Below are 16,170 nucleotides of genomic sequence, written 5' to 3'. Positions count from 1 at the left end.
AAAGCCGTAATGCTTTCTTATATTGCGTCATTCGTGACACAAGAGAGGCCAGACGGTATTAGGTTCTGAAGTTTTGCGCACTCACATGAGTTCACGCAACGAGTAACTGTTAGATCACTGATGAATCTACACGAGGTGGTCTTTGCTAGAGTCACTATATAGGGGTAAAGAGCATGGTTGTGGAATGGAAATCACCAATTCAATTCGAATTTCATTCCTTTCAAATCCTCGGAATGAAAAGGTATGGCCAATTCCCACTCCTGGAATGGCTGGGCATCCTCATTCCATTCCTCGAATTCCATCAATAAAAGAAAAGGGACCGGTAACCGTGCTGGGTAGCGCAGCTAGCAGTGCTATAGAGGAGATTCACATTACCCATCACGGAAAAAGCAAAAAGACAAAGTTATTTCGCCCTTGACCGTGTGGCACCCAGACCAGTCCATTCCAATGCCATTCCGCATTGCATCCTGTGCGATTGCTGAGCCGGGGAACGAAGAATAATCCTTCACATTTCGCTTTCGCTGGCCTTGGCAGGTCGTGGACAATCGACCGGTAGGGGAAACATCGAAACAGTTTGGAGGCCACCCGTTTCTTTCGGATTAGTAAACTCCCACAGTTCAAAGCGACGCTAAGGACTCTGGGATTTTCTAAACTCGTCTATTGGATTACTCTTCGTTTGATACGAGCGTTTCCTTACCTTTCAAACACCATGTCAGTAGTAAGACAATGCTGTTGAAAGCACATCTTCACCCGTGCAGTTTTGCGCCAACTACGCCAGCATGATCAAGAACATGGAAGGCCGTGAAAACGACCAAAGCAACCAAGCCTTTCAAAAGCTACTCTTCCTTGTCCGTGACTGGGATTTCGCCGATGACATTCCGTACGGTCTGGACGTCGATCGCAAAGTAGTTCACGAATGGCTCCATTTCGACGAAGAGGTGGATGCTAAGGTGAACGAGATGCGAGCTAATGTGACGGCCAACATCACAGACATGGACTGCTTCTTAATGCCGTACCCGGGGAAGAAACTCAGATCTGCAAGCTTCGACGGAAGAGTCAGCGGTGAGTGGAACAAAGCTACCTATGATGCGACACAAACCCTTTACGTGTTATAGAAGACCAACTTCAGACTCACCATCAGCTGATGGTGAAGACACTAAATGGGTACCGAAACCAGTACATGTGCAATCTCAGAAAATTGATCTATTCGTTAGCCTGAGCCCTCAGTACCGTTACGCGATAATTCTCGTACCCTTACCCTATGCCATACCCTTACCCCTATGCCATACCCTTACCCCAGTACCCTTAGGGCGTAATTCGCCAAACCCTTACGTCAGTATCCAGCACCCTTACGCTACAGTTCTCGTCATAACTATACCCAGAGCTGCTTAGCAAATTTAAGTTTAAACCTCGGGCAACACTGTGTCTAAGTTGTCAGCAACTGCGCACCGCTGGTCAAGCGCGGAGCAAAATTTTACATTGCATTTGTACAACCAGGGTCGGTTACCGGAAATAATAGCGTTTTCGATTCCGTTTGCAGATGATTTTTGGTTGCGGTTTACGTTACAGTAAGATAATTTTGTTCCTGTTTCCGAGCTACTCTCGATGTCGGCTTCCATTTCTGTTTTCTTGAGATCGTTCCGTATCGCTCTCGGCATTGCAGTGTTCACCCTGTCGGCACCACAATCTTGCAGCAACACGATGTCAGTAGAGGGACAGTACTATTGTAAAGAGACACCGAAGACGTTAATGACGATTAAAGACGTCCGCGATTTATTACATTAACATAAATTAAATTAAATTTAGAAAGACGGAGAAGGAGTATTACGTTAAGTGAATTCGGGTTCCGTTTCTGCTTCCACCCTTGAACTTGGTTTTCGTTTCGGGTTCTGATCGTACTTCCTAGAACGGTTTGTGAACGTTTTGGCGGATGACCAATCATAAGGGGAAGTGCCATCAGAACGTGATCACCTGATCGGGTCGTAGAAAAACCGTTCGTTAGAAAGCACTACTTACGAGTTCTCAAAGATTCGCGCTACACGCTCTGTAGTTTCTCCGAGCTAGTCTTACAAGCTGAGTTGCATGCCACAGATGCGAACTCCAGAATAGGGACACCAAGCGATTTGTATAGAACGAGCGAGCAAGAGGGACACTTGAAACTGCTAGGCAACCTTATAAATTCCTCCAAGAACCGAGTAGGCTTTTTTTGACGATGCCAGCGACATGAGGATTAAACGTAAGTCTGCTATCAAGAACGACACCAAGATCCCGGGGCGAAACCACAGGAGGTAACACTACTCCATCAGTGGGGCATGTGAACGCCATGGGCGACGTTGTTTTCGTGAAGGTCAACACCTTTGTTTTTAGTGAGTTCAGTGGTAAGCTGAATGAAGGTAATGTAGAGGTAATGCTATGAGCTCGATAGCGATAGCGAGAACGTGATAGAGAGGACGAAATGACAGCAAGATTCAGCTGTAGTGTTTTTGGAGTGGTGCGGATAATTTGTGTACTACGCACAAATACACGTATGTAATATACAGACATACGCGTATCGTAGCATTCAGGAAAAATATTAAATTTTACTGTTAGTCCGGTTTTTTGATGGCGTCTGCTGGCGAATCCAATCATTCTTTAGCAATCTTTTCATTTTCCCGTATCACAGGTAACGATGTCAGTGAACCATACCTAGATACCAGTTGTTGTCTCCGTGGATAGATCTGGTGACGCTTTTTTTTGATAGCAGTATACTGAACCTAAGCTTTTCGGAGACAATCCATGGGGCACTCAACCTGCAAATGAAACAAAGATTTTGCTTAGGCGCGGTTTGACCAACGCTGGTTAACTTTGAACCGAGATCGAGCGTTACTAAATGTTACGTAAATGAGACAGACGGACCGAGGCTCCAGATGACTAACCCCAACAAGCTTTAATCAACAAGTGCCCAGAATCCCAACTCGAGCCAGGCGCCGCGCGCTCATCGCAATCCCATGCACCTGGTCGCCCATCGTCCTCCTCTAAGTTATGCAACACTAAAACTTTCAGTTAACGCTCAATTCTTTTTTTGCAGACGCTAGTTGGTGACGTGATGAATGTTTCAGTAATAATAACTGCCTTTTGTGAGGCAGAGTTAAGCGTTCAATTCAAGTTAAGGGACCGGTGATCTCGGTTCAAGTGTTAATCGGCCTTAGACGGGTAGAAATCCAGTGAACGGGAAATTGAAAAGGAATTGCCTCAGGACGAGAATCGCCGATATTTCCAACGGAGACGCGTTCTTCTTCTGTCTTTGGCTTAGTCATTCTTTTTAAACATATAATTCTAATTCCCGAATAGATGTTACCGAGGGAGTGCTTGTGCATCTGGACGGTAGGGACAGTTCAGTAGACCTTTGTATTTTCTTTATATTTTTGGACAGCGCGCTGTTTTATGGGTGCCAGACTGCTGTTACATATATTCTATAAGGAAGATATATGACTCATATGCTCCTAATTTATTTCGTTGCTCCAATGCGAAATTTCTTCTTTCATATCGAATGTGGTCGAGCAGCTTTAGTACGCGTGTGTTTCATGTGGCTATCCAACTTTAGATCGTTTCTAATAATGACACCCAAGTACTTATACGTAATACTCAACGTTCTTCATTAGCTTACGCCGTAGACTTTAGTCTATTTTCAAAATACCCGCATTTTTTTCCCATCTTTATGACACTGTTCAACTGAATCGGCAATAGACTGTCAAATACCAAAGTTATCGTGCGGAAACACGAACATTTTCTGCTTACTGAGGACCCTGAAATGTATCTGCATGCCACGCGCAAGCGACATGGTAATGTGTTGAATGAAGCGGCATTCGATGAAATGGCGTTCGATGAAACGGCGCTGTCTCTCTGTCCATGTACCACCTCCTGATGCTCAAGCAAATGATACCTACCACATTGATACACCAGCTTGCTTGCATGTTAAAGGGACCATGAAAGGATATTTGACAAGCCCACGATCATTTTTCATTTGTGCCCCTGTACTAAAGCATTCACTCTGTGAAATATGAAGTTAAAAATGGTTCAGATACCGAAGATATTCTATATTAACCACGGGCGTGAACGGCAGCTGCTACGGCCTGCCTCCGTGACGAACTGGCCGTGACATCATACACAGAACATCTTGCCGATTCGTGGACGGGCTTTTGCGAACAAACTGCAAAATTTGCAAACAGGCTTGCATATTTCGCCGTGAAATATGTTTTAATTTGACCTGGACACAAGATTGTACCTAACCGTTGACACAGCATCCTACGAGAAATGTAGTATATCCGTTGGCTGTCAGCCTGGCTACCGGAGCACGTTTTCCTCTTTGAACTTCTTCTTCGTCGGAACATACCTCCGTCGGTGACATTTTACGAGCTGCTGACTACCGAATGCTCCATAGCCGCTGTGTGTGTCGTATCTCTTTCCCCATCGCTGACGATTTGCCTTTCGCCATATTTTAAGTCATTTCGACGGCAGATATACGACGTCGTTGTTGTCCAAACCGAAACCCTCCACCCACATGGTCCCGCGGGGTGTGTCATCCTCGTCGTTCACAGTTGGCTGAGAGAACTGGATGGCGATGACGTAATCCCGCTTCGAAGGCATATATCCAGCGGTCACGCCCTGCTATTTTTGACTGATAGCTGCGTCCCCGTTGTACTGAATACAGTTAAAATTCGATGTGTGTACTACAGCCCTGCACGGGCCGACTTTTCCTGGCCCGATCCGGCCCGGGCGCATCGAGAAAGGGCCCGGGCCGACCCCGCCCGGACCTTCATATTTTTATGCGGCTCAGCACGGCACGGCCCGGCCCGGTGACTCGGCGAGTAGATCCCGGCCTAGTATTTCGAGCCGTGATATACGCGTTTCTGGCGCTTATCAAACAAATTTATAAGAAGGCAAGGCAACGCCACAAACATAGTGCTGGCGGTTTAACACTTTAATAGCACGAGACCAAATTAAATCCAGAACGCACGCGGGCATGTGCATCATCGTTACACTGTCGGGTTTTTGCGGAGGTAGAGGATACCGTCGACAAACTCCTTCTCCCTGTCCCTACCCCTCTCACCAAGCTTTGCCAACGTGATTGTGAAATATGTGAGGAGTGAGCAGCAATGTGAAGTTGCTTTGAGAATGCTCTAGAGGGTCGAATCATACGCATAATGCAGTGTCTTTGCTTGTCTTTGCAAATACAGGGTGTTTGCTCTGACGTGTTCAGAAATTGTATGTAAAGCGAGCGATAAAAGAGAAACGAGCGCTAATTTTCAGCTACCTGACTAAGAAACAGGTGCTACTAGTGAAGCAGTACCTTTTCTTTGTCTGCAGTTTCTTACTCAAGCAGCAGAAAAGTACCACTTGCTTTCCTTTATCGCTCGCTTTAAATATAATTTCTGGACACCTTAGAGTAAACACCCTGTATATGCACAGGAATGACGCAAGCGCGTGATGATATGAACTAATAGTCCTCCATTGTTAGGAATTAGCTGCGTGACCCGGCCGAGTCTGACTCTCGGAAACATGTTTGTCGGGCCGAGCCCGGTCCCCGGTGCCGGCGTAATTTGTCGGCCTGGGCTCGGCCCGGCCCGAAGCACACAACCAATAACAAGCACGGCCCGGCCCGTGGGTCAGGTCGGGCTTGGGGTGCGGTCGGGGGCCTGGGTCCGTGCAGGGCTTAGTGTGTACGATAGTGAGGGATCATTAGAACGGTTTCCTGCAGAGTACTAGGTGTTGAGTTTGGGAAGATTTAGACTCCATTGATCACGATGAACTCGAACTTTATTGCTTTCTGGACTACATCTGTTCTGTAAGAAGGGATACGCCCAACTGGCGCATCAGACTGAACGCATCGCGTGATCCCCGAAACTAGAGAAGACGCGCTTCCCCGCGATACATGATCTTCTCGCGCCAAAGCGGCGCCGTCGCACCTGGCTGAATGATACACCACGCAACAATACACAACACTAGGAATTCGCGAAAATCATTTCATGGTCCCCTTAATGCTCTGCTCAGTGTTAAACTACGTCGCCTGCTGCTTGTTTGCCGTTTTCAGCTAAGAGATGTTTTTTTTTTTTTTTTGATTGGGTGTTAGCGCCGCGAAGCAACTGTGGCTATGAGCGACGTACAGATGTGGACAGACGGAGAGAGGATAGCAGGAAGGAGTGGGGGACAGGGGGGTTAGTATGCGTCCTGGGCCGACTTCAGGGGGAACTGTGCCGACATAGCTAAGAGATGAAGGGTGTGTTGGACGATATTATGATCAAAGAACGCCACGCCATATTTTCAGTGCTCGCTCTCGTGCGATTGGACGAAGGAAGGTGATGACGATAGCGTGCCTGAATACTAGCTCCCTGTGTGTATGCAGAGGGAGCTAGTACTGAAGTAACCTATATTTGGTAATATTTTGATGATATTTTCTCTCGGCATCTCACGAGTGTGTTCATCACTACAATGTGGTGAGTTGCTCAGCACCGTGTGAGAGGAGCCTGTTTTCTGCAGCTTAGTTAGTTGCTGAACGAAGTCATAGCGTTCTGTAAATCGACCACAACATCAGCCGCCGAAAGCAGCACGGTCGTGATTGGTGGACTCTTAAAGGGAGACTCCGGGACAATCCGAATAAAGTATAACGGCGTTGTAAATAAATTTCATATACATTCTTCCGAAATAAGAAATAAAGTTCGTTTGGCTGTCTGAGACTCGTTAGTTGCCAAAAGTGCTGGGAAGCTCAAAACGAAACCGAAACTTCTGAAGCTTTCCTCTCCTTCCTTTTGTACGCTGCGTGACGCCACCGGTAGTCTCGTGTGGGGCACCGGCTGTTTTCCGGGCACGCGCTTGACGGCTGCTTCGTGCCACATGGATCACCAGTCATTCGCTTCCTCGATTTCGTTCTAAAATATTCGCCAGCCATAAAAAGCAAAACCAACAGGAAGCCGTACACGAGAAATACCGACGAGGTAAAGCCCAGTGTTGCTGAACTGGTTTTCCATGGAGGAGCGCCCAATCTCTCGAAGGAAAAAAAAAACTTTTTCTAATTATCTGTGCCACTTTGGGATGATAAATTTTATTAACTAAGATATTATATGGTACCGATTGATGTCGCACTGTTATCACAACACGTTTTTGGTGCGGAGTCTCCCTTTAAGTGTTACGTCATGTCGTTCATGCGACCAGGCCTTCTCGCTGGATGATGTTGCCCTTCTCTGGTGGAGATGCCTGCCGTGATGTCGATTTTCTGTTGCCCCCTTGTGTGTAAATCGTATTTAATCGCAGGTTCACATCGGCGCAAATAACCGGCTTTTAGGTTTACCTGACGTAATTTACCCGAGCCTGGTGTCAGCACACCTTTAACTGAATTCGCACATCCTAGCTTGCATCTATAACACAAAGAAACACTCGTTCCCTGTGCATGCATTGCTCCATAGCGTACCAGCCACATGGGTGACATAAATCCGCCATTTTTGTAACTACTCTCAAAGGGGTGCTTTTTGCAAAATCGCCACCTTGTCCTGGTCACACGTCATAAAAACGTCATTTGAGATCACGTGACTTTGTTTACATGTCGTTTTACCGCTTACAGACATATTCCTGTCGCCATAAGGACGAGAGATAAACGTATTTTACCAGCGTAAACTATGCGGTGCTTCTTCCGCGACGTGGTAGCCCGTCGCCTCGGCTCAGTGTGTCTTAACGCGCGATTTTCATCACATTTTTGGAACAACTTTATTGTGAGATGATGGACGGGGATTGTCATCGAAGGGGGCGATATAGTCTACCCCATCGCTGGTGGTGATGCGGGGAATGAAATAATGAGCCCCTTCACAATAAGGATCGAGGGCCTATGGTATTCGGAAAGGTGATGGGAGCTTTGAGGGGAGAGCTTTGGTGGGCAGGATGTGGCCAGGGACCAAGCAATTTTGTGAGAGAGAGGGGCGAGAGTCCAGCTCGTTAAGGGATCCGGAGAGTACGGTTCTGGAAGGTTGGTAGTGTGGGCAATGGAGAAGAATGTGCTCTAGATCTTCTACAGCACCGCAGTAACAGCATTGGGGAGATTCAACTTGCCTCAAGGGGTAACACCACTGCGCTGTCTGAATGCATTGAATGCATTTTTTTAGTCGTGAATAGTACAAGGCCTTATGTACAAAACTGCACATTTTACTGCAAGATTATCCGATAAGAATAATTACTGTAGTCCAAGGACTACAGTAATACCTGACTGCTACGTACAGGACTACTATACAAGACTACTACGTAGAAACAACAAACGAGTTGTTTAGAAGCGGTGTGGCCGCCGATGACGGCGCGGCCATCTTTAAGGTCACGTGTGCGTTGACGTTTGCTGTGACGTGCGACCAGGACCTGTCCAGGATGCGTTGCGTTCGCCCTGCACGCTTTCGTCCATAGATCAATACATTGGATGACAGCCCTCTGGTAGTAGCAGTGTTACTATTTGCCTGTGCTGTGCGGCGTAGCTTTGACCATTCCTCTCGTGCTTTCAGACTTGTCAGAAGAATTTAAGCACCACCTGACGGCACTTGTTCGTTTCCTTTTCTCCCCAAACAACCTGGCACCGAAACTGGTCAACGGAGGAAAACTAACTTGCAAGGAATTCGCTGTTTTGTTGAAGGTAAGCCACATCGCGTTTGTAGCGGCGAATCTTGAAGCCTGGCGGGATTCAACGACAGGAACGCACATGTTGCGAGCGAAATACCGAGAAATGCTGTCTGTTGGGGCCCGTGCCCACATGCGGTGTGTCCCAGCTAACTTCGAACATTTTTTTAACTATATTCAAATTAGATTTCGATAATGCCACCAATGGTGACGCGATCTACGGCGGTGGGCCGACCTTATGAGGGCATCCGAAAATTCCTTGGTCGTCGTATTAATTAATTTGCGCTAGTTAACTTTTCAGGTATTAGAGATAGAGGCTGGGTTGAAGTGTAACATTGGTAGATCTCGTTCTCCTGATGCCATTGCCGTTTTCAAAATTGAAGTCGGCCCAACCGTTGCTCAGCAGTCCTTTGCTGAAAAGCCGTGTGTTTTTTGTTAGTTTTTCGGACGTATTTATTTATTTCTCGTTTATTTAAAGGAGGCGCATGCGGCAGGCCTCACTATTAAACACAAGACGTGATGCCACAGACAGGATATCCGAGGGATGGAATATTTCGAACACTTGAGATTGAAAGCCTCGCTAGAACCGGGTCTGTATTCTTACACTCTGCGCAACGACAACTTTATTTTTAAGGTGGTGAATGGGGAGTTTCGTCGGTTCATCGTCGGGATACTCTGCATACTGTACAGATATGTATCCCAGGGCTTGTAATCCCAATTTCTACTCTCTTTGGAGCCCTTCTGCATATCCCTAAATAGAAACATCGAGGGTACGTCCCCGGTACCCCGGGCAGACGTCAGCTTTGTGGTGCGTCAGCCATCGCGTTTGTGACTAGGAACCGGCACACAGTTGTGCCCTCTCGGCAACGGTTTATTCGGTAAAGCGGTTACGTCACCTTCAACTGGTTGCACGCTCGTGCTCGTGTCGTCACTGGCGGCGCTGCATGTGCTCTGTTAGCTAGTGTCGAACCCATCTGCTAATGTATGCCGTGCGGGAAGTTCCCCTGTGAGGGCCCAGTTGTGGCTGTGTAAGCGAGAGCCAAAACTCCCGACTGTACCGACACCTTGTGATGAATGACAGACTGGGAGCCAAAGTCAAGACGCAAATAACGACGTACGTCTGTTTACATGCAACACGACTGCACGTTAACAATCGACCACACGTCCTCTCGAAAACTAAAGGAGATCGTTTAAATCATTTGAGAGCCTTTTAAAGCAGAGTATCACCTTTATAAGACATGATTCATGCATGCTTCACAAAGAGACTTCAGCCGCAAACAGTGCAAATACACATTTGCCGTTGCTGAACTTATAGGATGATGTCTGCATACAGACATCGAAGGTCTAACTTCCAACATTGTTTCTCCCGTCATGTGAAGTCAGTGTATTCTACCGATACACCCAAAGTGATTTAAATGTAGACCTTGTAATTCCTTTTTTTTTTCCAGACCTACTTCATGATATGCAAAGAAGGAAAATTGCCAGAAGTGCAGTCCGTGTATAACGTAAGTATGCATTACATACAGAGTGTTTCACCTAAAGTGATAAAAAATTCTAACTGGCTATGTACTCGCCGGAGGACTGTGGGATTTTCGGCAGGTTCCTTCTGGAAAGTTTTCCCGTCATCTGGGAAGGCTTTGGACAATTTTTAATGGAAGGAAATATATTTTTTTCAATGGAACTTTGAAAATTGCCAAGGGAACCCCACTTTTTTTTTAAACACACAAATATGAAGTCCTCCATTGACTATGCAGAGTGTCGCAACAGATATCGTCGAAAAATTACACTTTAGACCCTCCTGCTTGATTGTCGCAAAGAACAGCCCACGGAAAGTGTGCGGAGAGAAGGAAGTGTGCCAGCCTCTTTTTTTTTACCTTTCTTTCTCCTGCTTTCACCCTCTTTGGCAGAGAAAAAAAAAAGACAAACAAGATTGTCGTCCGACGCCAAACATAGTAGTATCCGTTTCGTAGATGGCTCTCCGGATGTAACTGTCCCATTAAGGAAAGAGACGTGTTGAGAAGAGACTACTTTCCAGTGAGGGTGGCATATACGTGAGCTAGTTGGGGGACGAATTCCATCATAATTGAAGTCTGAGTCTGGGCAAGATAAACGTCCACACACAAGGACAAGAACAACGACACCAGCACCTCCTGTGCTAGTTTCTCGTCTGTGTCGTTGTATGTGTTGCCCAGACTCAGGTTTCAAGTACGACGGAGAGTTTTTATTCTAAAGATGAACAGTTGAACACAGAAGTAAAATGCAAGCGAGCTCGTGTATACTTGACGTTGGCAACATGTCCCTGAGCTCTGGGAGGAGGATAAAAGACAAAACACACACAAAAAAGAACATTGAGAGCCTCGTCTTGTGCTGCTTGTTCTTGTGCTTTGTCTGTCGTCCTTTCCCTCCTCCGTCCTTTTCAACCTCAGGGACCATGTTGCCAACGTCAAGTTCTCAGTTCAGTTCAGCTCACTAAGTTCTCAGTTCAAGCTCAGTATGATATACTACTCTCGTTCAATGTCTTGCCTTAAAATTTCTACACCGGTTTGATAGCACTTACTCGCTCCTACTTGAGATGGCGCACTTTATCAAGCACATCATCGTGTTCTGTTGCAGGTAACTGCGTTCGTGCACAACAACAAGATATTGCGGGACATACAGAATGACTATGCATCAGCCTTGCATGACGTAAGTGCTCGTTCATCTGTGAACTATATATACCTATCTTTGCGAAGCTTTGTCGGCTGCGAACGCTGATCCCAGTTTATTTGGACTGAGGAATCAATAAGGATGCCCTAGGTGCACCTGAAATAGCCACGCAAATATACTCTAAACTCTAAAAAAATAATGCCTCTTACGCCTACGAAGGAAATCATGATTCAAGAGTGGAGTTATTTCAATTAAATATTGACGTTCTCGTATACAGTGCGTTCAGTCTCGGCTCCCTATTAAATGACACCAAGGGCTGAGCAATACATGAATACGAGTGCAACGAAGACAGGACAACACGATACTGAGGACTCACTCACTTCCAACTCACGTTTGACTGACTGACGCCTTGCAGGAGTTCCCAAAGGTATTGGAGAGTGGAGGAGGCCTAGAAGCACTGGAAGCGGTACACAGCTGTCTGAAATCAGAATGTATGTCAAAGCTGGAGAAAGCTCCGATTATGGGGAGGAACATGGAGGCTATTCAAGTGCAGCTTTCCGACGTGAGCCATGCTTGGTTATCTATATGTATTTTCCGATTATTTCAGAGTATGTCTGGTGAAAATGATGGAAAGTAAATTAGTTAAGTAAATCTAATGGGACAGCCTCAGAACAATTACTTTCCATCATGTTCACCAGGTACCGCTACTCGTATATATGTAAGTATGTATGTATGTGTGTATATACGTATCTGTTTGTGTGTGTGTGAAGAAATGTGGGAGAGAGTGTGATGAGAGTGAATGCGTGTCTTATCATTCAAGTGAGGCTCCTACGCAAGTCGTTGGAAAGCAGATGCCAGCATGGTAGAATTGGTCAAGGCGTTCGAACCGTGATCGAGAGATGCGGAGCTCAAATCCCGCCGTTTCTCTTGCTTTTTCGACGACTGCCATAGTTCGTCTTGTGTTGGTTAGTCTTCATAAATCACGTGATCTCGCGCGTGCCGCCTCAATGGCCTGTCATCATACTGAGTTTTAGTAAAGCACTTTGCAACGTCTCGGTACGATACACAGTACGATAATCCAAAACAATACCACGATGCGTGAGACTGACGCTGTTGACGTTTTAGTACACGGTGGAAGAAGACTGTACAGCTAATTAACGTCTTAGTGCTCCGGCATGACCAATCCCGAGCCCCGAAACGTGAAGCTTTCCGATGTTGGGGTATTTGGGAGTTCTGTTATTGCGATCCAGTTTGTTGCACCCATGAAAGGGATATCCGTAGGGACATCCAAGGGTATCCATAAAAATGGTACGGGAGTCCGCACCGCCATCTTGCTTCTCGCTTAGTTGCTCTCATTAGAGAGTTGCAGTACATCTTACGCTATCGCATTTGCGTACGCAAGGAATAGCGCTTGTGGTTCTGTGCACTGCACGAAGTTCTCTTTCTGCTATGGGCGTGCGCAGAGCAATCAACACTATCCTGTACGTACTCAAAGGGGACAGCGTACGATGTACTAAAACTCTCTAATTTCTTCTTCTTCTCCTCGGGGAGCCCCGCAACCCGCGTGACGTCTCCGATAACACGGGACGCCATTCCTCGGAGAGATCCGTACCGGCGGTACGCTAGAGAAGCTCCGCTAGCGTCGCGCATGCGCCATGAGACCAACACCGTAAAAACAACAACAACAACTTTATTTTTGACTTTGGAGAGGGGGGAGGTTCATCGCCACAAGCGATACTTCCAAAGTACATACACCGTAGGGAGTGTCGTGTCGGAGATACAAAAACGGTCTACTAAAAGTCTCTATTGTCTTAGCCGGATGAGTGTCGGTAATTTCTCGGTGTCTAATTCTCTGCGAGACCACTAGTCACGCCGCTTCCCTGTAAAAATGAGAATGCAGCTTGGCATCCCTGGAATTCTTGGGAGATGTAAAATGGAGATCCTTGAAATAAGACGCATGATGCTAGGTCACGCCTTCTTCAGTCTTATTTCCAGGGTCTCCATTTTACATCTACCAAGAATTGTATTGTATTCGTAATGGCACCGCCGGCCTAGACACCCATCAAAATAAACACCTACAAACCCGCGTTGCACACTTTCAATATGGACTGGTGCTGTCTTCCCATATTGAAACTGTACGACGCAGGTTTGTAGATGTTCGGTTTGATAGGCATATAGCGCGGCGGCCCTATTAGGTGTACTATAAAATTATTGGGATATGCAAAATGGTGTCACTTGAAATAGGATGTAAGAAGCGTGACCTCGCCTCTTTTTTTTTTATAAATGTGTGCATGGTCTATTCAACTGTTCACAGGTGGTTGAATCCGTTAATTTCTATGCTGCTGTAGTCCTGTCCTTTAGTTTAAGTCCTGTAGTTTTAGGCACGTCCATTTTTCTTACAAGTCTTAGTTCTGTAAACCGTAAGCAAAGTATTTATAACAGGATGGAAACTGGTGACTTTGACATTTTTGCCTCTTTTAAGGTCCAAGGGCAACGTTAACTAACAGTTAAATTTATCTATGTCTTCTACTTGCTTACTTGTGTTTGTGCACCATATAGTTAGGCAAAGTCATAGAATAAAATAAACAATTGTTTTTCGCGTTTATCCGGCATAATTTGGAGCGAGACTCTTCAACTGGGCACGTCAATATGTATGTATTTCTGATTCGCTGTACAGGTTGCATAGACATGTCGAATACAAGGCTCAGCTCGTTGAGAAGTCAGTTAACATGTCTCTTTCACTCTTCCAGATGATTGACTGCTGCTGGACAAGCTGCAGAATGACATTTTGCAGCGCCTTAAAGGAAGTCGAGGTGCGTAATGGGGTACTCTAAGTTGATTTTAGAGGTACTGTAGAATAGTAGAGCGCAGGAAATTTTTATCTAGTCGGTAACCTGAGCCCTCAGTACGCTCACGTCATAGTTTTGGTTCCAATTTCGTTCAAATATATTTTTTAGAAAATTAATGAAAATTACGCACAACACTATGTCGCACCAATTGCATATACTGCTCGTCAAGTACGCCGGTAGAACTCCATGGCATGCACATAACACTGCGTGTGAAACAAGAAAAGTCGGCTACGTGTCGGATACGTAGTCGCGATGAGCAGCAAGCCAGTCGGAAATATTGGCTTGTTCTCTATTGCTTGGCAGATTGGCGATTGTTTCCCTCCAGACGTCGCCCCGAGTCGTTTTATGCCGTAAACGCATGGGACGCTTTCCCAGCGTCAAAACGTCGCGCGTACATAATGGCCTTGCACACGTATGGAAGAAACGTCAGCGAGCGACAACCCGAAATGTTTGGGACGCGTACAAAGCAAGTGACGCGCGCGCCAATGTTGCTCTACACTCTTAGAAATGAACTTCACCGCAAAGCACGCTCCTATCGAACCATAATCTCTAATGATACCGTTATCTGCCCTGATTTGTTGAAAGCGGGAGGCGTACGCCTTTTTTGTGACAATTATGAACAGCATAAGCGTCACAGAAAAGGCGTACGCCTCCTGTTTTCAACAAATCAGGGCAGATAACGATATCATTTGAGATTATGGTTGGCTAGGAGCGTGCTATGGGGTGAAGTTCATTTTTAAGAGTGTAATCGTCGACCAAAAATGTCTGGTAGAATGTGCCGATGCTCTTCTTTCCCACGGTTTCCTGCGTTCATTCATTTCAGATGCAAACTGAAATGTAGAAGTAAATTTAATGTGGTGCATAGTGTCCCAAAAAGTTATGCGAGCTCCTCACATGCAGCCTCGTCAACAGCACGGAGGCCATGGTTCTGTCCACTCCTTGGAAAACGCGCGCGAATATCTGTGGTCGCAAGATTCCGGCACAGGGGTGACATAAACCCGCCATTTTTGTAACTACCGTCAAGCGGGTTATTGTCGCAAAACCACCATCTTGTCCTGGTCAAACGTCATAGAAAACAGCATTCTGAGGTCATGTGACTTTGCTTACTTCGCGTTGTAGTGCTTGACGAGATATTCCCGTCGGCATAAAGCCAAGAGATGAACGTACTCTGCCAGCGTAAATTATACGTGGCCCATTTCTCCTTAGTGTAAGTAGATCTCATCAGTTCAGTGTGTCATAATGCAGGGTCGTCATCACATCTTTGGAGGTGGTCAACAGTACAAGGTCTGGCGTACAAAACTGCCCGTTTAATGCGAGATTATCGGGTGAAAATGATTACCGAGGTCGAAAGACGCACAAAACGGCGCACATAAACAATTTTGCCGCCGAATACGGGCGCGGCCATCTTTAAGGTCACGTGTGCGTTGACGTTTGCTGTGACGAGCGACCAGGACCTGTCCAGAATGCACTGCGCTCGTCCAGCACGCTTTCATCTATGAAGCAATACGTTGGAGGCTAGCCCTGTGGACTCCGACGTACACCATCCGCGCGCGTTGGAAAACTGGTTTTTCCGAGGTCACATACACGTTGAAAACGTTGGAAAAACGCTCCATGCGTTTCGGCCTTCACCGCCCTTTCACTAGCACATTAAAAATATTTAGCGTTTCCTGTCACGTGCATTAGTTCTTGTACCGTATTTACAAGCAATAATAATAACAATGGCAATAAATAACAAACTGCCAAACTAAGCCGCCATTTGTTTTTTATGTTAGGTTAAGCCGGTGATTATTTTTTCCTTGTGCGATGATCACCCGACTTTTGGAACATCTTCGCCGACATAAATGCTACTTTTATCTGCTACTTTACGGTACCTTTAAGAGTGATGTGTTGACGTGTGGGTGATTATAGGGACAGAGTAGAGGTATATGTGATAATCAGTTATTGCTTCATGTTGCAGTCGGCACGAGCCAGAGGTAATCGTGAAGAGGAATACAAGGCTGAACTGGAAAAGGTACGGAGTAAATTAGGAAGGGTGGAAAGCACGGCAGGA

The 16,170-nt window shown here is 46.1% G+C and overlaps 1 protein-coding gene across 1 annotated transcript in view; it reads left to right on the top strand.

Annotated features, from left to right (window-relative positions):
- LOC135374440 (atlastin-3-like) overlaps nucleotides 1-16,170 on the top strand; it is a 65,354-nt gene that overhangs the window by 35,944 nt on the left and 13,240 nt on the right. Inside the window, exons 10-16 of the mRNA XM_064607404.1 lie at nucleotides 759-1,062; nucleotides 8,514-8,641; nucleotides 10,074-10,130; nucleotides 11,239-11,310; nucleotides 11,687-11,833; nucleotides 14,022-14,084; nucleotides 16,078-16,131. Of these exons, the coding sequence (XP_064463474.1) occupies nucleotides 759-1,062; nucleotides 8,514-8,641; nucleotides 10,074-10,130; nucleotides 11,239-11,310; nucleotides 11,687-11,833; nucleotides 14,022-14,084; nucleotides 16,078-16,131 (825 nt within the window). The remainder of the gene's footprint in view (nucleotides 1-758; nucleotides 1,063-8,513; nucleotides 8,642-10,073; nucleotides 10,131-11,238; nucleotides 11,311-11,686; nucleotides 11,834-14,021; nucleotides 14,085-16,077; nucleotides 16,132-16,170) is intronic.

This window comes from Ornithodoros turicata, chromosome 1 (assembly GCF_037126465.1).
Source record: "Ornithodoros turicata isolate Travis chromosome 1, ASM3712646v1, whole genome shotgun sequence".
In the NCBI taxonomy this organism is placed as follows: domain Eukaryota; kingdom Metazoa; phylum Arthropoda; class Arachnida; order Ixodida; family Argasidae; genus Ornithodoros; species Ornithodoros turicata.
The sequence above is the reverse complement of the archived record's forward strand: the minus strand, read 5'-3'. Positions and strand labels throughout refer to the sequence as shown.